General features: G+C 64.9%; 2 protein-coding genes across 2 annotated transcripts; both read right to left on the reverse strand.

Annotated features, from left to right (window-relative positions):
• Nucleotides 1-3,877: 3,877 nt before the first annotated feature.
• On the reverse strand, nucleotides 3,878-6,734 carry TNFRSF18 (TNF receptor superfamily member 18). The gene is made up of 5 exons (XM_054720860.1): nucleotides 6,550-6,734; nucleotides 5,725-5,844; nucleotides 4,756-4,843; nucleotides 4,420-4,622; nucleotides 3,878-4,349 (listed from the first exon to the last, which is right to left on the reverse strand). Exons 1-5 carry the CDS (start codon nucleotides 6,704-6,706, stop codon nucleotides 4,225-4,227), a joined length of 693 nt encoding a protein of 230 aa, XP_054576835.1. The 5' UTR covers nucleotides 6,707-6,734; the 3' UTR covers nucleotides 3,878-4,224.
• A 7,040-nt stretch (nucleotides 6,735-13,774) lies between these two features.
• TNFRSF4 (TNF receptor superfamily member 4) lies at nucleotides 13,775-16,689 on the reverse strand. Its single transcript, XM_054721416.1, has 8 exons — nucleotides 16,624-16,689; nucleotides 16,082-16,284; nucleotides 15,731-15,853; nucleotides 15,312-15,413; nucleotides 15,022-15,088; nucleotides 14,464-14,660; nucleotides 14,216-14,323; nucleotides 13,775-14,055 (listed from the first exon to the last, which is right to left on the reverse strand). Exons 2-8 carry the CDS (start codon nucleotides 16,221-16,223, stop codon nucleotides 13,994-13,996), a joined length of 801 nt encoding a protein of 266 aa, XP_054577391.1. The 5' UTR covers nucleotides 16,224-16,284; nucleotides 16,624-16,689; the 3' UTR covers nucleotides 13,775-13,993.
• Nucleotides 16,690-18,563: the final 1,874 nt, after the last annotated feature.

The following is an 18,563-nucleotide window of genomic DNA, read 5'->3' on the forward strand; positions in this document are numbered from 1 at the left end:
TGGCCTCCCAATTATCAAACAGCACGCGGGCGGCAAGCACAGCAGAGGTGGCCGGGACCCTGCAGGGGGGAGTGGCACCTAGTGCCCAGGACAGGGCTGCCCAGCACTGCACCGCCCAGTGTGTGGTCCAACGTAAACGCTGTCTGTCTACCCCCACTCTCCTCCCTCACCCTCACACCCCTATGCCCCGAGGCACCCCCCACTCTCTCTCTTTCCTCCTCCTCCATCTCCCTGGCCCCTCCAGGGGCCCTGCTGGTGGTTGGGGAACTCAAGCAATGCCTTCCATCTGCAGAAAGTTTTTGGGGGTCAAGCTGCCCTCAGCTCCGACCCAGGCACCACCCAGGGGCCCCACCAACCCTGTAGCCTCCATCTTGAGGGCTGCCCATCACCCTGGCACCCGCTGGGCATCCCTCAGCCCCTGGCAGAGCGGGCCGGGTCTAGCAGCCTTGGGTTTGTTTCAGCCAGACAGAGCCGGGGGACCCCCTGGACTCCACACGTCCCCGCCCCCCCCCCCCCCCCCCCCACCTCCGCCGCTCGGCCCTGGAGTGTCTCTGAGAAGCAGGTGCCGCAGCCCTGGCCTGAGTCCCAGTCTCCAGGAAACACCTCCACCCCTGAGCTTCCTGGGAAGATGAGGCGTGGGGGGCGGAGGTGCCGGAGAGCCACTTAGAGGGGGCGGTTCACAGCCATGGGCCCGGCCGGCGTGGCTCAGTGGTTGAGCGTGGCTCTATGAACCAGGAGGTCCAGTCCAAACCCCAGGTTCGATTCCCAGTCAGAGCACATGCCGGGTTGCGGGCTCGATCCCCAATAGGGGGCAGATAAGGATCACCTGGAAATGATTCTCTCTCATCATCGATGTTTCTCTCTCCCTCTCCCTTCCTCTCACACTGGAGATGGAGCCCGCAACCCAGGCAATAAAATATAAAGAAAAAAAAAGGAACTCAGCTGGGCCTGGGGGGCGGCGTGCTCCCCAGTGCCCAGGACACCCAGGTGGGGGAGTGGGCACCGGAGTGCTGACCCAGGTCCTGGTCAAGGATCCTGAGTGGTCAGGCCTGACCTTGTGGGCCCACCTCGCAGCCCCTGGGGGCAGCCAGGGAGCTGGGCATGTTAGGGACAAAAATAGAATACTGGGGAAGAGCTGTGGCTATGGGAACTATTACTCATGCGCTGTTAACCGCGACTGCCTTGTTCTGGTGAAAGCACATTCTAACCCGTCTGGGAATTGTACGCCCCCACCCCACCCCCAAACACACACCTGGGGCCAACCCGGAATGCGGTCCATTCTCATTCAAGACCCGCCTATTACATGGAAAGATTAGCCAGCTTCTGGCCCAGACGATGGGTCCCACCCCAGCCCACCAGCCTGTAATTCTTACTTCCCATGGAACCCTTGTCCTGCCCGATCTAAGCAGCTGGCTGGGGGGGTGGGGGGCTACAGAGCAGATGTTTGTGGGTAACCCGCTGCGCTCCCACGCTGCCGGCAGGATCGGAATAAACGCTCATAGAGGACTCAGCCCTGTCTCTTCTGAATGGACTCGTAGTGACAGGCGGCCGGAACCCCTTGGTTGTCCGGCTTCAGACAGCCCCCTGCCCGCCCAGGACTGGGGCCGGGAGGCGCTGCGTCCAGTTCTGTCTAGGATGGACCTGCTCCCCGCACCCCACCGAGGGTTCTGTGCTGGGCCTCCCACGGGCCAGTCCCGGCCTCGGTCACGGAAGCGCAGGGCCTTCTCCAGCCGGTGAGGCAGGTGCTGGGAGGGAGCCTGTGGCCGGAAGCACTTCTGAGAACACTGGTCTCGGGTCCCTTATCTGAGACTGAACTCCAACCGGGGAGGGGCTGTGGTTTTCCGGGACACCTGAGGCTGCTCCTGCGGGCAGGGTTCCCAGGGTGGCCGCCTCCCCTGGGGTCTCTCCTGGGCTTGGTCACCCCAGGGGTCAGGCCAGGTGACCAGCTCTGCAGGGGGCGCACCCCCCCACCCCCCCACCCCTGTGTAGGAGGAGGCTGGGCTGAGCGGGAGGGAAGGGAACCAGCACTCTGAGTCTCCTACGCCCCCTGCCCTGGGCACGTTTCCGGCCTCAGAACTTGGAGTGGCTCAGGCCTCTCCTACCCAATGCCTGCCTGCCTTCGAACACCCAGAGCCGGGGTCTCCGCCAGCCCCCCAGGCCCCAGCCCCCCAGGCGCCAGCCCCCCAGCCCCAGGCCCTTTTCACGGCAGAGCCAGGCTGAGCTTGCAAATCATGGGGTCCTCAGGGCTTGAAAAAATACCTGAGCAGGGACAGACATTGAGGGGGGGGGGGGGGGGCGTGAGAGCGGGAGGGGGCAGATGGAGGTGGGGTGACCGCAGGGTAAGGGGCATCTGTGCTGGGGGAGGGGCGTGTGGAGGGCACATGAGATTCCTGGGGCGAAACCCCTCTCTCCCAGACCCCGAGCCCAGCTCACGGCCCACATCCTGCCTTGGCCTCCGCGGCCCTGGAATCCCCCAGGCTCTGCGTGAACCCCCGCAGCCCCCACGCTGACGTCCGGGCGGGCGGTGTTCCCAGGCACACCGCACACCGACCGCCCAGGAGGAGTTTCCGCACTGAGTCAGCCCTGCCACCCGCCCACCTGCGAGCCCTTGGGGCCCTGGGCGTGGGCAGGCCAAGGTGTTTTCGCGGGAAGATCCTCAAACGACTCCCAGCCCCTCCCAGGAGGCTGAGCCCTGAAGGACTCTGTTCCCCAGGGCAGCCGAGCAGGCGCCGGGGGAGGGTCCAGGGGCAGCCAGTCTGGGGATGGAGCAGTCAAGTGACCAGGGACCCCACCATCCTGGTCGAGCCTGGCTTCCCGCAGGGCGGGGGGGGGGGGGGGGTAGGGGGCGTTGGCAGGTCAGGTCGGGAGGCCTGGCCAGGAGACAGGCGCAGGGTTGAGTACGGCGGGCTCTCCCAGACTGACCACCGCCGCCTCCCTGATGGCCAGCCAGCCCACCCGCATCTCTTCATTCCTTAGTTAATTCACCTGGACGCTCACCAGGAACCTGGGCTCCAGGCAAGTGCCCAGGGCACAGCACTTCCTGAGCGAGGAAGTGGCAAGGCTGTCCCCACCCTGCTTTCTGGGGTGAAAATGAGCTGTGCTGTGCGGGGTTGGGGGGTCACACCCAGAGCCCCTCTCTCCTCCACCTACTGCTCTGAGCCGTACCCACCTGGCCTACTGCCCATCGGGACGGGAGGGGAGGGCGGGGCCTGGGCGTGTGGGGTGCAGGCAGGTGGGGTACAGGCATGTGGGGTGCAGGCAGGTGGCCAGGAACGCTGACACCTGGAGGGCACTGCTCCTGACAGGTCTCCACTGGCCGGCCCGCCACACCCTGGACCCCTGGACCGCGCCAAGGAGCCCTTATCAGACCTGCCAGGAGGCAAGGAGGGGCTGCTCACCTCCGCTGGGTGGAACCCCAGAACCAGGCTCTGAGGGAGAGGGTCCTGTGAGCTGGTGGAGGCCAGCACAGGACGTGGAGAGAGGGCTGGGCCCAAAGTCGGCCACTCTGACTACCTGCTGCCCCCAGGAAGCGCTGAGGTAGAAACTGACCTCGCCCTAGACTTTGGGCTCAAGAGTAGGCACCCCCCAGCCAGCAGAACCCAGAGCCCGAGCAGTGGTGGCCCTGAGATCGGACACAGGCCCAGGACCAGCCTCCTAGCATGTGCCAGGCAGGCTGCCCACGGAGGGGACTGGACAGGGCAGCAGAGGCATGGAGGACAGCTGCCCGCCTGGGGTCCCTGCTCCGGAACGGCCTGACCTCTGCCCCCTAACCCTAACTCCACCCCACCTGTCAGGGGCTGTGGGCACCGGTAGGGGAGGCCACGGAGCCCATGCCTCGGGGCCCTGTCCCTGTCCCCCCAGCACACGTCCACTCAGGTCCCTGGACAAGTGTTTATTGAGCGCCGCCTGCCGCCAGGTCCGGGGCTGTGTGCGGCCTCCGGTCCAGGGAACGAGGGGTCCGCAGCCCCCACCCCAGCAGGGCCGGCGGGGAGGGAGGCAGCCACAGCCCTGCCTGTGTCCCCACAGTCCACCACGGCTGCTGCCTCTTCCGCCAGCCTGGGGACTCGCCACTGTCGCCGTCCCCACCCACTTCCGCCGTCGAGGGGAGCGGGGCCGGGCCAGAGAGGGCCCCTCGGCAGGGCACGGAGCCCGTGCCCCCAGGGCCAGCCCCGGCGAGTTCCTGGGAGGCCTGGCTCAAGGTCCACGGCCGGAGGGCGTCCAGCCTCACTCACAGGTGCCCAGCGGGCCCTTGTCCTCCGACAGCTGCTCCCCCCTCTCCTCCTCCGGGAACTGGCAGCTGCAGGCGTCCTCGGGCGGCTGGGGCGGTGCCTCCAGGAGCAGCTGGGTCTCTGTGGAGGGCTGCGGTCAGTGGTCAGCGGGCAGGCCGGGGCCCGCCCTCTGCCCCAGGGCACGACTGACCTGGGGACCACACGCGCTGCCTCCTCAGCTGCCAGAGGTGCAGGCCGAGCTGGGCCACCACCAGGACCAGGACGCAGGCGGCCACGGCCAGGACGGCGGTCAGCGGGCAGCGCGGCTCAGCAGGCGGCGGCGGCACCGGACTGCACACCGCGTTGTGCGTCTTGTTTCCAGGGAACATGGTGCGAAGCCCAGGCTGGGAGCAGCTGGACACACGGACACAGAGCCCTCGTCAGCCCTCAGCCGCCCGGCAGCCCCTCCTCACGGGGTCACTGGGCCTGGAGGGACAGGAGGGCCCCCTGCCCCCCGGGACCTCCCGGAAGACCTGCCAGGACTCACTCGGCCCACGGTGTGCAGCGGCCCTCGCGGCCCCCGGAGAAGGTCCCTGCGGCACAGTCCACACACTTGAAGCCGAACGTGAAATTCCCTGGAGACAGACAGATGGACAGAGAGACAGGTGGACAGGCCGCGGGGCTGCCGGGGGTGTGGAACCCCACAGGCACGCCCCAGACAGAGGGCTCCAATGCCCACGAGACCAGGGCCTGGAGAAGCAGGGCCAGTGTGTGCTCAGTTTAGGGCAGGCATCTGTCAGGGAGGCAGTCTTGGGGGGACCCAGAGGCTGTGGGGGGACCTTGGGGGGCTGCGTGGAGGTTCCCTGGGGGGACATGAGGAGGGGTAGAGCAGTGTGAGGCGGGGCCGGAAGTGGGGGAAGCAAAGGTCAGGCCAAAGCCAGGCCAGGCAGGCCTTCCACTTGGTCCAGTGGCCAGAAGGCAGGAGGGCAGGAGGGGAGGGGCTGAAGCAGGCGCCCCAGGTGACCCAGACCCTGCCACTGTCCAACCAGGCAGGGCTCCCCTCAGTCTGCACCCCCCAGCCCCTCCCATCAGGTAAACTGGCCCCAATAGGATTTGAGCTCTTCCTTCCCGAAGAGGGGCTGACCCCCAGACGGGGCTCGGGGGCAGGCCTGTCCCCATGCAGATGGTCAGGGGGGTGCAGGCCCTGCGTGTGGTCAGAGCCGGCCTGAGGACCGACAGCCCCTGGACACCCACCAGAGCCCCCCACTCCTCCCCCGCCCCGTTCCTCGGACCACCCTCGAGGGGCGTGAGCTTCCTGGTTCTGGATGGAGGGACCCGGGCTGGGAGGGGGGAGGACTCCCCGAAGTGCACTGACTGGGGCCGTGACACTGAGCCACACGGACGCGGGCATCACCGCCTGAGGACATGCCCATGTCCCCCTCGTGTGAGCTTCCTTCCCACGCCACTCGAGTTCCCACGGGCTGGGCTGGAGCAGCGGGGACTTGCGGGGACTTACCGTAGGCCTTCACCCCCTGGCCGGGCGGGCAGGGGTGGTGCTTGCAGGTCTGGCACTCGGGGTCCGCACAGTGGAACTCGGACTGGAGGCACGTGCAGCGCCCCTCGGGACAGGCCTCGGCTGGCAGGAGAAGGCCAGCCCTCTCAGCAGCGGGGCTGAGCCCCCCCTCTCCAGGGCTCCTCACTTTCCCCGGCCCTCCAGGGTCAGGGGGGCAGGGCAGGGCAGCCCCCACCCTCAGACACCACCAGGAGGCAGAGGGCACCCGGGACCCTTGCTCAGTCCGGCTGGGTCCCTCCCTCCTGGACACCCACCCTCCTCCTAGGAGGCCTGGCTGTCCCCCCCTCCACCCCCTCCCACCCTGAAACTGCCCACCCAGCGCAGCCGGAGCTGTCCCTGCTGGACAAGGGGGAGCCCCCTGCGCTGCCCCAGCGTTTTCCTTTGATATTTGACCCCAGGCAGGCACGGGCCACCTCCCCTCCCCCACAGCCCAGAGCCATAGGTCCGAGTCAGGGGGCGGGGCAGAAAGAGCGGCCGCGACCCCCAAGTGGACAGGAGGCGTCCTGGGTGATGCCCAAGGACCCATCGCCCACTCGGTAGGAATCGGGACCCTCACCCCGGGCCCGGCCTCAGCCACTGGCGGGAGCGGGGCGCACTTTCACTTCTGGGGCCCAGGCTCCCCACCTGGGAAGGCTGCCCAGCGCCCGCCTCGCCCGGTCTGCGCAGCGGAGGGCGCGCCGCGCCTCTGCGCCCGGAGCCGGCAGCCCCCCCACCCCGCCCGTCCCGGCCCCCCGCGACCTCCCCCTGCTCCCCGCCTCCCCGCCTTACCTGAGGCGCAGGAGCCACAGCAGCGCGCGTCCCTCCCGGCCCCACGCAGGAGGCGGCCGGGCCCGCAGCTCGGGTCCCCGGGGGAGCTCTGGCCCAGGCCCAGCGCGCAGAGCAGCGCGACGCCCCACAGGGCGGCCCGCGCGCCCCTCGCGCCCATGTCCCCCAGCAGCCGGGCGAGCCGCGGGCTTTGAGGCGCTGTCACGCCCCCACTGGACACGCCCAGACCCCGCCCCGCCGCCCGCAGGCCGCCCCTCTACCACCCCCCGCAAGTGGATGGAGAAAACCTGGAGCCCGCAGGACCCCCGACGCGGCCGAGACTCAATTCCAGGGGCGGCGCAGCGCGGACCGGGCAGTGACCCCTGTGATTGCCGAGGTCAACGCATGTGACTACCCGTCTGTGGACACGGAGCGGCTGCACCCAGTGACCCCGACGCAGCCGGACCCTGGTGATGAGGGCGCGTGGGTGCAGGCTCCCGGCAGGGACGTGCCCCCGGGGGGGATGGCGGTCGTGGGCAGGCTGTGCGTGGGTGGGGGCAGATCTGTCCCTGCCCCTCAGTTTTGCTGTGAACCTAAAACTGCTCTGAAAAACAAAGTCTATATATTTTTCTTTTTTAGAGAGAGTAGAAGAGAGAAACATCAATGTCAGAGAAACACACGGATTGGGTGCCTCCTGCGTGAGCCCTGATTAGGAGGAGCCTGCAACCAAGGTACATGCCCTTGACCGGAATCGAACCCAGGACGCTTTGGTCTGCAGGCCCGCGCTCTATTCACTGAGCCAAACCGGCCAGGGCACAAAGTCTGTTTCTAAAATATTTAGTAGAGCCCAGCTGGCGTGGCTCAGTGGTTGAGCCCTGACCTATGAACTAGGAGGTCACTGTACAATTCCCAGCCAGGGCACATGCCCAGATTGTGGGCTTGATCCCCGGTGCGGGGCGTGCAGGAGGCAGCTGATTGATACTTCTCTCTCATCATTGATGTTTATATCTCTCTCTTCCTTCCCCTCTCTGAAATCAATAAAAGTATTTTTTTTTAAAAAGAGAAAAATTAAAATTAAAAAAAAAAATGTAATGGAGCCCTAGCTTGTTTGGCTCAATGGATAAAGCATAAGGGTCCCGGGTTCGATTCCAGTCAAGGGCACATGCCTGGGTTGCAGGCTCCGTCCCCAGTAGGGGGCGTGCAGGAGGCAGCCGATCAGTGATTCTCTCTCATCGTTGATGTTTCTATCTCTCTCTCTCCCTCTCGCTTCCTCTCTGAAATCAATAACAATATATATTTTTTAAAAAAATGTAGTGGAGCCCAGCACCTGACCACTTGGAGTCCATTGATTGAAGCTTGAGGCACGTTTGGGGTGACCTTGGGGGGTTCCTAAGTGTTTGTGCCCTTTGGCCCAGAACTGCGATCCAGACATCCCGGCTGGTGTGGGCAGAGCAGAGGTCTGAAATGTTATCTATGCAAAACCTGTGGCCACCAGGCCTGGAGCGATGGGTGTGAGCAGAGTGGGCTCCGGATGTGGGCGACAGATGGAGCTCTGAGTCATGGAGGGTGGGCCGTGCCCAAAGGTGGGCTCAAGAGGGGACCCCCATGCAGATGGAACTTGCCCAGGACTGTTCCCTTGCTGCACCCCTTGGAGAGGGCTGGAGAGGAGAGACCAGGCTGAACCCCCTCCCACCTCCCGCTTCCTGGGGAGAGGGATGGGCATGGGCTTTATATATAGACTAGGGGCCCGGTGCACAAAGATTCGTGCATGGCGGGGGGGGGGGGGGGGACCCTCAGCCCGACCTGTACCCTCTCCAATCTGGGAGCCCTCAGGGGACCCCTCTCCAATCCGGGAGTGTCTGTCTTTGCAATCACATGAACGAATTGTCTGAGACCCCAACCCAGTTTGGTTGTTGCTCACAGAATAATAGAGGCATTTTTTTTCTTTGCTTCATTGGTGGAGGTTTCCTGGAAGTTTTAGGATACCTTCCCTTTAATTTTTCCTCAACACTCTGACTTCACTCATGTCTCTCACCTTTGCTTTCCCTCCATCCCCCACCACAACAGTAACCTGCTCCAGGCTCACTTTGCTCTAGTGTCTAAGACAGTGATGGGCAACCTTTTGAGCTTGGTGTGTCAAACTTCGCCCAAAAACTGAGCATAACTCGGGTAGTGTGTCACTTTGAGGAAAAAACATTATTTTGCAAATGCTTCATCCTCAGGAGCAGCAAATGTTTCATCCTCGGCATGCGGCTGCCTCAGCAGCCGTGTGTCATCAGAAATGGCTATGCGTGCCAGTGCTGACACGTGTGTCATAGGTTCGCCATCACTGGTCTAAGAGATCCGTCTGCTACCAGAACTACGATTCCCAGAATTCCTGGTGCTCCCAGTGCTCTTGGTTTTCCCTTCCTGCTCTCCCTCTCTGCTCTCTGTCTGGCGGCTTGGGGAGCCAAGTTCCCCAAGCCGCTCCACTCTCCACTGGCTCTCCCGCTCTGTTCTCTGCTGGCGCCTGTGTATGCAAATTAACCCACCACCTTTGGCAGGTTAATTTGCATACTGACTCCTGATTGGCTGGTGGGTGTCGCAGAGATATGGTCCATTTACATTTTTCTCTTTTATTATATAGTGTGTGTGTGTGTGTGTGTGTATGTATGTATATACACATACACATACACATATACACTGAGTGGCCAGATTATTATGATCTCTGAACGCATAATAATCTGGCCACTCAGTGTATATCCTATATAATAAAAGGATAATATGCAAATTGTCCCCTCGACCAGGAGTTCAACCAGCAGGCAGGCTAGTCAACCGCCCATGTCCCCTTCCCTTGGCCAGGCTGGCTGGACCCCACCCATGCACGAATTTCATGCATCAGCCTCAGAGATCATAATAATCTGGCCACTCAGTGTATATATATTTTTGATTTCAGAGAGGGAGAGGGAGAGAGAGAAAAACATGGATCAGCTGCCTCATGCACACCTCATACTGGGGATCAAGCCTGCAACCCAGGCATGTGCCCTGACTGGGAATTGAACCATGACCTCCTGGTTCATAGGTCGACGCTCAGCCACTGAGCCACTGGGCGGGCACGGGCATGGGCTTTTAAAGCTCTCCTGGGCTCCCTGGAGGGAGTGGGGTGAAGTCCCTGGTCCATGAAGCCTCCAGACCCCAGAGCCCACACCTGCCCTGGGCATGGCCATACCCACCAGGCCTCAGCACTGAGCTCAGCACCCAGCAGCCTGGGAACCCGTCTGTGGGTCAGGACGAGCACCCACACACGCTTTCTGGGAGTTAGGAGGAGCCTCCTCCCCGACTTTGCCAACCAGGCGCTTGTTGGGGTTCCAGCAGCTTGGCTGCCCCCACACCCTGTGGGCTGTAGCTGCAGACACTGCCCACGGCTTAGAGCCCCAGGGAGCCGCTCACCCCGCCCAACCTCGGGAACTCCTCGGCACTCGGGATCCTGTGGGGAGGGCTGGAGAGACCAGGGCACTGGTTGAAGCTTGAGGTACCTGTCTGGTTGCAACTCTGACTGCTGAGCGGTCCATCCCAGATCTGCTCAGACAAACCGGGTCATCCTGAAGGCTGTGGAGGGCTAGCCTCAGTTTCCCCCAGTGGACTGAAGGGTTCTGGGGCCCACCTCCTCCGGGAAGCCCGCCTAGATTGCTCAGCCTTATTTCTCAGCCCTCCAGCTGAGACTCAGGCGCAGGGAGCAGGTGAAGGCTGCTGGGAATGCTGGGGGTGGGGCAGTGGGGTCTCAGGAATGTGCTGGGGGTACACCCCCAGGCTGGGGGTTGCAGCTGTGACGTGGGCAGAGCCAGGAGACCTTGTTCAAGCCCCTCCAAGACCAGCATGGAGCAGTGGTTCCTTTTCTGAGGGACATGATAGACTCAGCTCATTCTCAAGTCCCAGGATGCAGAGCCCACCTCAGAGAGGAGTCTCTAGGGTAAACGTGTCAAACTCGCAGCCCGCAGGCTGCATGCAGCCCACAACGAATATTTCTGTGGCCCAGCCAATATAACGGTATGGAAGAAACATTTTAATAAAAATGTCATAACTTAATTTTTATAATATCCTGTTATACATAATCTCTCTATATAAAAGCCTAAGCGACTGGCCGACCATTCAACCATCTGACCGGTAGCTATGACGCACACTGACCACCAGGGGGCAGACGCTCAATACAGGAGCTGCCAAGCTGCAGTGACTTGGCAGCTGGGGTTCTCAGGGACCAGAGAGGAGGGAGCCCGATTCCAGGGTGTGTCACCCGAGAACTGCCCTCTCCCAATTCAGGACCCCTCGGGGGATGTCGGAGAGCCAGTTTCGGCCCGATCCCCGCAGGCCAGGCCGAGGGCCTCTAGTTATTAATAAACTACAACATTCGATAATGACTGATGACTATCATCATGTTGCATTCATTTCCCTTAGGCGCAGGCGCACCATTTCTCTCCACTAAACCCGCAGCGAATGGTTTAGTGGCCGCCGGCCGCGTCATTAGTCTGGGACGGACTTGTTCCGTGTGCGCAACAGGAAACACTTTGCTTTCGGAGAACAGGAAAAACAGGTTTATTTGCGTGACGCTTGTTAATTTGTGCAGTTATTCACTGTCTGGTAAGTGAATGTTCAAGAAAAAATATTAATTTTTATTTAAATGTTCTATTTTATGTTAACGATGACTCATGTATTTCAGCCCTTTGTATCCAGCATGTCTCTACCGAGATAAACCTACATTTCTATGAAAATTGAAGCTTTTGTTTTTTTGCGGCCCATACACTAAAGCCTTGTTTGTTTGGCCCCTGTTAGCCTTTTAGTTTGATATCTTGCTCTAGGGTGACTGTGGTCCCAGCTGCCAGAGGCTCAGAGGGTAAGGGGAGGCCGGGGTCCGGGGAGCTCTGAGATCTCTGTTCGGCTCTAGTGGGGGGGTCTGAGGGCTGGGACGGAAGCGGACCTCCTGCCTCTGCTCATTCTATTCACCGAGGACATTTTCCCACCGGTTTTTAGATCGAGTGGAAGAGAGACGGAGAGACAGAGAAACATCAGTGTGATTGGTTGCCTCCTGCACATGCCCTGACCAGGGCCCGGGCCGGGGAGGAGCCACAACCAAGGTGTGTGCCCTTGACTGGAACTGCACCTGGGACCCTTTGGTCTGCAGGCCGACGCTCTATCCACTGAGCCACACTGGCCAGGGCTGCCCACCCAAAGGCAGGAGAGGCCAGGTCTGTGTGCGCACCGCCCCGGCTCTGCTGTGGCCAAACCCTTCGTAAATCCCCGGCGGTGGGTGCTTGCTGGACCAGGGGCTGGGCTGTGTCATTTGGTCCTTCTGGGAGCAGGGCGGTTAGAACCTTCTGGAATGGGCTCGTGGGGGAGAGGGTGAAGGGGCAGGGGCAGCTGGGCTGGGCAGAGATCTGCAGAGAAAGAAAGAAAAAGCCCCCTGGAGAGGTGGGCGGGGCCGAGCGCTGCCCGCACCTGCAGCACCTCGGAAACCACAGGCCGGTTGCGTGACGACAGGCAGGGAGCCAGCCCTTCAAGCCAAGAACGCCACCAGACACGGCCATGCCCGCAGCTTCCTTCCTGTCCCGCCACTGGGGAAGGCCTGGGCGCGTGTGGTTTCCGCGAGGGGCAGGGGCCCCTGTTCCACTCGCTCAGGAGCAGTCATGTTTTTCTATTATTTTACGTCAGCTCACAGGCGGCTGTGAGGGCCCCACGGGGGAGTCTGTCGTAACAGAAGGGCTGGGGGCAGGGAGAGCGGGGCCTGGGGGGGACATGCCCGGGGTGCCCATGGGCCCCGGGATTGAGGGGGGACACAGCTCAACACCCCGCCCTGGGACTCAGGCGGGGCCCGAAGAAGAGGAAGTCGGGGTTGTCAGCAGAGCCAGGCATGGACCAGGGTGCGTCGAGCAATGAGCAAGTGGCCAACGTGGAGTGGCTTGGCTGGGGTGGGTTTGGGGAGGAACCCCAAAGTCTGGCCCCTCCTTCAGGTCCCACTTGGGGGCCACTGTCCCCGGTTCTCGCTCTGGGTGCTCAGTGAACTGACGGGAGGATGAAGCCTCCTTCCCTTTGCAGCCGGAGGTTCCAGGGGCGGAGTCAGAGGTTCGAGAAGGGAAAGGTCAGAGGCCTGGGGGCAACTTGGGGGCGAAAGCTGGCCGGGGCGGGGGGTCGGGGGCACCGAGGCTCCGCCAACAGCCAGAGCGAGGCCTCCCAGCTGCACGCACCGGAGGCCCCTGCAGCTCCCCGGCAGGACGCCCAGCAGGTGGCAGTCCTGGCCGCTGGACTGGCAGGGACGGGGCGCGGGGGGGGGGGTGGGGGGGTGGTGAGGGGTAGAGGAGGGGCGAGCAGGTGTCCCTGAGCCGGTCTTTGCCAAGTGCACCCCGTGGGCTCCCTGGAGGTACTGGCCTCCACGTCCCCCACAGGCAATGGGACGCCGCATTTCTGATTCCCTCTCGGCAGCTCCTGCATGTTTCTGACGCTCGAGGGTCGGCCCCACCTCCCGCCGTGGCTTGTGGTCTCGCTCACGTCAGCGTTTCCACGGCTAGATCCCGGCTTCCTGTCACGTTCCGCCTTCAGTTCAGCGGAGGCAGCACGTACAGGAGGGACGCTGAGCGGGGCGCCTGCACCCCAGGATGCTGCCGAGGGGCCACCACGGTGGGCGCAGGTGTAGCTGCCGGCGGGAGTGCCAGCCGAGTGCTGGCCGCGGTCCCCCGGAAGGTGCCGCTCCGTCTCCGTCCACCTGCCGCCCGTGGAGGCTTGGTTCCCCTTTGGGACCTTCCGTTCACATCCCCCCGCCCCCCCCACACACACACACACACTCGTGTCCCTCCTGCAGGACTGGGGAGTGTGGTCGCCACGAGGACCTGGGTGGCGCTTGGCCCTGGGGGGCTGCGGGGTGGGAGGGGTGCGGGTCCCACACACTCAGGGCCCCCGGAGGAGGAGGATAGGGCAGGGGCTCTGGGAGGGACAGACGGGACCGCCTCTGTGTCCCTTTGGGACTGGCCTGGGCTCCCCGTGCCCCAGCCCTTGCACTGGGGCCGCAGGCCTCACTGTGGGGCCTGGGGACTCACCCTCATTTAGGATCTCGTTGTCTGATTGCCAGGACCTCTGCCTGGGCCTCCACGTCCCCTACAGGTCCTGCGTGGCTCACCAGAGCCCCTCCCACACTCCGGCCTCAGCTGCCGCCAGCCAGGGTGGCCAGTCCCAGCCACGGGCACCCAGACAGAGACCCGCGTTTGCCGCAGCGTTTATTGGGGTTACCACCTGGGTGGGGGTATGCACAGCATACGTAGTGGGCCCAGGTGCCGGCCCGAAGCACCGAGAATGGTGCGGGGCAGGGACAGGGCTGGGAGCCGGGCACGGGGGTGACAGGGGATGAGGTGACAGCGATGGGGTGATGTGTGCCAAGGGGGGCGGCCTGCGTCTGGGGACACCCCGCCCCCTGGCCTGGGAGGGCACAGACGCCCCAGGGACGTGCTCAGAGCTTGGCCAGCGTGGAGTGGGCGTCCGAGTGCTCCTCCTGGATGGGCTTACGGAAGCCTGGGGAGGGGAGAGGGCGGAGGTGAGAGGCCATGGCCTCCTGGACAGGGGAGAGGGCGGAGGTCAGAGGCCATGGCCTCCTGGGGAGGGAAGGGGAGGGGGCGGAGGTAAGCCCCTCGGCCTCAGCCTTCAGGGGTCGGCTGGGCGGCGCAGCACTCACCGGCGGGCGGCCTCCAGGCCCTGTAGTGCAGGAGGACCAGGGCGGCAGCCACGGGGGCCAGCAGGCCCAGGCCCAGCCCCAGGCCCAGGACAGCGGCCAGCTCGGGGCCTGCAGGGAGCAGCGCTGTAGCGGGGTCCACCGTGGAGGCCAGGGCAGCCCTGCCCACCCTCACGTCTCCACCCCGCCCTCACTCCCACCCCACGCCCCACGGGGCTAGGACCCTGCTGGGTGAGGCTGGGAGCCCTTACCCCTGGGGGGCTCTGTGGGGGGGCTGGTGGGCGGCTGTGAGGTCAGGGTCCAGGCAGTGGTGGGCTGGGCGGTGGAGGGCCGGGTTGGGGGGCCCGGGGTCTCGGAGCGCTGGGGGGCAGGGGGCGTCCCGACCTCGCAGACGGCGTCGGAGCTGTTGCTGGCGGCCCGCAGGGTGTTCTTCCCCGCCGAGCTGCAGCTGCGGGCGGTGTCGTCAGGCCCGGCCAGGCCCCCCTCCTCCCGATGGACCCCACGCCCGGGACTGGCCAGGACTGAGGAGACTGCGTCCCTGCCACCCCTCAGCCTGGCCCCACCCTCAAGGGTCTCCAGGACCTGCTCACCCCACATCCCCTCGCTCACTCTGCTCCCCACTGGCTCCTCCCAGCCCTTCACCCCAACCCCTGCCCCACCATGAAGTCCTAGCACAGCTCCCAGCCGTGGCGAGAGGACCTCCCCCAATCCCGCGTCCTGGGCTAGTCTCCCCGCTCCCCGTGCAGCCCAGCGGGGAGGAGGCTGGGCAGGGCTGAGCAGGGCGGTGGGCCACCGTGGGGGACACTCACTCGGTCCAGGGTTTGCAGACCTCGTTGTTGCCCGGGGAGAAGTGTCTGGGGGGGCACGGGGCACAGTCTGCGACGAAGACGAAGACGACAGTGGTGGCGGCCGGGCCGTGCAGCTGGGCCCCCCCTCGGCCCGGGAAGCCTTCCTGCCTGCGTCCCACCCACTGGCCCCGACCGCAGGCCCCACCCCGCACCCATCTTGGCATGGCCTGTGGGGAGGGCACTAGGCCAGTCGGGAGGGCTGGCAGTGGGTGGCAGTGTGTGGTGGGGGCATGGCCCGCTGCCCGGCTCACCGACTCCTTGCTTGAAGCCACCGTGGGGCTGGGTGCCGGGCCGGCAGCTGCACACAGTGTCGCTCGTGGGGGTGCATGCCCGCTTGGTTTCGCTCCCACTTCCTGGGGGCAGAGGGGGGCTGCAGGACCAGCCACGCCCAAAGCCCCTCCCTCAGGCCCGCAGCTCCCTCGAGGCCAGTGGTTCCTCTTTCCCTCTGCCCCTGGACGCTGCGTCCAGCCTGGCCACGTGGCGCGAGAGGCCCATGGCCGCCTGGCTCCCTGCCCACCCGCGTCCAGAACTCCCCGTCGCCACGTGCCAGCATGTTCCCACCCGCCTCCTTCCCCTCGGTCTCCGCCCCTGGGAGGAGGGAGAGGCCCGGGGACCCCCGGCGGGGCCCCCTCTGTGGTTTGGGGTTTGTGGCTGTGGCTAGGGGGCTCACGCTCGTTGCACCGAGTGCAGGGCTTGCAGGGCTCGTAGTTGGGGGCCTCGTTGTAGTAGCCGGGGGCGCACTCCTGGCACACGGAGTCCTGGTCCCGGGTGCAGCGTTTCTCCATCCCGAACCCTGTGGGGGTTGGGCTCGCGAGGCCTGGCCTGGTCCCAGGTCCCTCACCACCCTGAGCATCACCCACCCTGTCACCCCGCATTCACGGTCCCACGACACCGCAGCCCTTACACCTCCCACGTGTCTGCCCACACCCCCTCCCGTGTCCCTCTCCTCCTCAGGCCCACGTCCTCCCAGTGCCCCGTCCCCGTCCCCGTCCCTGCCCCTGCCCCGCGGCCGGGTGCTCACCTGGCTGGCAGTCACGGCAGCACTTGCTGCCCCCAGGGTAGGTGTCCCCAGTGCAGGTGAGCTTGGCCGCGGAGCCCAGCGCGAGCCCCAGGAGCAGGAGGGCGGACGGCAGTGCCCGGGGCCGCTGAGCACCCACACACATCTTTGCCTCGGCAGCTGGGCAGGAGTCTGTGGGTTTTCCTTGCAGGATGTGACTATAAAGGCTTGGGGAGGGGCGGGGAGGAGGCGGAGGACTGAGGACACCCTCAACTACCTCAGGCTCGGCCCTCCCACCCCGTGCAGACCTGGCCAGAGTGAGGACCCCAGTCCCCGACCCCCCCAGGTGGGGGTCCCCGCTGTCTGGTCTGCACCCACCCGCACACCAGCCCGCCCAAACCGTCCCGCCAGGAGGTGGAGCCCATGGCTGGGGCCTGGCTGCCCACTGCCCCACCGGCCACACCGCCCGGACAGATCTCGGGCCCTCACACTCGCTCCTCTGGACACTGTCCCTACTACAGGGCAGACCCTCGGAGGCGTGGGGGCGCCAGCATGCCAGGCCTCACCCTCACAGAAGGCGCCCAGAGCACACGAGGAGCCGAGGCACAGTCAGGAGACAGGCCCTGGGTCAGGTCTCCTTCAGCCACGGCTGCGGGAGGGGTCCCGGCTCCAGGGCTGGAGTCCTCGGCCAGCGGGGCGGGCAGTGGCCAGCGGTGTGGGCTGCAGCGGCGGGAGCAGGTGTCTGTGTGCAGCCACGTCTGAGCCCCGCAGGTGTGAGGGGCTAGTGTCCCCAGGTCCACACGGGAGCCCTGACCCCACACGACTGGCCTTGTTGCAAGGAGAGGGACGGCCCCGTGAAGACATGGCAGATGGCTGCCAGCCCATCAAGGAGGCCTTGGGACCAGCCTGGCTGACACCTGGTGTGGGAGCCAGACAGGGCTGGGGCAGAAGCACCTTCACCCAGGCCCCATCCCTGCTCCTGGGCCGGCCGGCTGGCCGGACCCAGCTGTGCCGCTGAGCGGGTCCGCCCTCTCCGGGTGACGGGCCCGGGAGCATGTGTGGGCCGTGTCCCTGTGTGCGTGGTGTGTGTCACCGGCCCACATGCTGGAGCGTGTGTGGCTGCTCTGGGAGCCCTGGTCGAGGGCGCTCCCCAGCTCCGCCGAACAGAGAAGACGGATGGTCCAGCCGACTGTCCTGGGAGCAGGTAGTGGCCTCAGACGGGGCCTGGGCAGCCGCCCCAGGACAGGTAGCCGCCAGGTGTGTAAAGGTGGAGTGAGCACAGACACACGTACACATGCATGCACACGTGCACGCACCACGCACACGTGTGCACACGCACACAGGTCTGGCATCGCTGGGCGCCGGCGGCTGGGGCGGCACAGCTGGTTGTTTTTGTACCTTTTAAGTCGTGCCGTGGCCCAGGCTTACCTACTCGACAGCTAATTTAAGAAGTTTCCCAGAGAGGAGCCTCCCACAGGACGAAAGGCCCGGAAAGTCCCTCCTGCCGGCAGCTCAGGTAGAAGCAGTTCCGGGCCCACCTGCGGGAAAGTCCCCACGACACAGCGCCGTGCGGGCTCGGCCCTCCTGAGCCTCTGCAGGGAGAGGGCAGCCTGGTGAGTGCGTGTGCGTGTGCGTGTGCGTGTGCCCCATCTCCCGGGACGGTGAAAGCGTTTTTCTTGCCAAATAAAGAAAACCGTAGCCTCTGGGGCTGCTGTGCCTCGGGGTCTGCGGCGGCACCCTCTCCTTCCCAGGACCTGCCCCCAGCACCGTGGGTCTGTCGCCTGAGGTCCCCACGCCTGGCCGACGTGCGAGGCATCTGCTCACAGGTGACTGACAGCAGCCCATCACTGCAGGCCCACCCTCCAGCTGATCAGGTGCTCACACCTGCTCCCCCCAGACCCACCTGGGCCTGGCCCACCACCTCCCTCCACCACGATCTCCCCCCGACCCCACCTCCCTCCACCACGATCTCCCCCCGTTCCCACCTCCCTCCACCACGAGCTGCCACCTCCCGTCAGATCTGAAAACAGTCTCTGCTTTGTTTGTCTGCAAACCCAGGTGTCACCTCGCCCATTCCTCTGTGGCAGCCCCAGCCCGTGCTGCTCGGAAATGGGTCCCTGTGGCAAGGGCTGGTCACATGGCAGCCCCGGCGCCCTCTGCTCTGAGGTGGAACCTTCAAGGCCACGCCGACCTGCTGGCCAGAGCTGTGCCCTGAGGCGCCATGCCACAAGGAAGGGCCAGTGGGGGTGGGGTGCTGGGGGCGGGCCACACGCCAGGTGTGTGGGGTCGGGGGCCCGCAGTCATTTACACCCTCAGAGCTTGATCGCCCTCTGCCCCACACACCAGCCAGAGCACTGGGCACAGCGGACCCCAGCAGGCTCTGGACAGCTAGCCCAGTGCCACAGGGCGGACTGCAGACGACAAGCTGGCCCATAGCGCCCCCCCTCCCCGCTCTGGGCCCCTCCTCTGCCCCCCCCCCCCCCAAGCAGAGCCCAGGGCCCAGCCT

This window comes from Eptesicus fuscus, chromosome 9 (genome assembly GCF_027574615.1).
Source record: "Eptesicus fuscus isolate TK198812 chromosome 9, DD_ASM_mEF_20220401, whole genome shotgun sequence".
Classification (NCBI taxonomy): domain Eukaryota; kingdom Metazoa; phylum Chordata; class Mammalia; order Chiroptera; family Vespertilionidae; genus Eptesicus; species Eptesicus fuscus.

Coding starts and splice junctions, on each gene's coding strand:
- TNFRSF18 (XM_054720860.1), bottom strand. CDS start 6,706: ATGGGCGCGAGGGGCGCGCGGGCCGCCCTGTGGGGCGTCGCGCTGCTC. Junction 5,845..6,549: donor CTGTGGCTCCTGCGCCTCAG/GTAAGGCGGGGA, acceptor TTCTCCTGCCAG/CCGAGGCCTGTCCCGAGGGG. Junction 4,844..5,724: donor CCAGGGGGTGAAGGCCTACG/GTAAGTCCCCGC, acceptor GTCTGTCTCCAG/GGAATTTCACGTTCGGCTTC.
- TNFRSF4 (XM_054721416.1), bottom strand. CDS start 16,223: ATGTGTGTGGGTGCTCAGCGGCCCCGGGCACTGCCGTCCGCCCTCCTG. Junction 15,414..15,730: donor CTGCACTCGGTGCAACGAGC/GTGAGCCCCCTA, acceptor CTCTGCCCCCAG/GAAGTGGGAGCGAAACCAAG. Junction 15,089..15,311: donor TGGCTTCAAGCAAGGAGTCG/GTGAGCCGGGCA, acceptor TCTTCGTCGCAG/ACTGTGCCCCGTGCCCCCCC.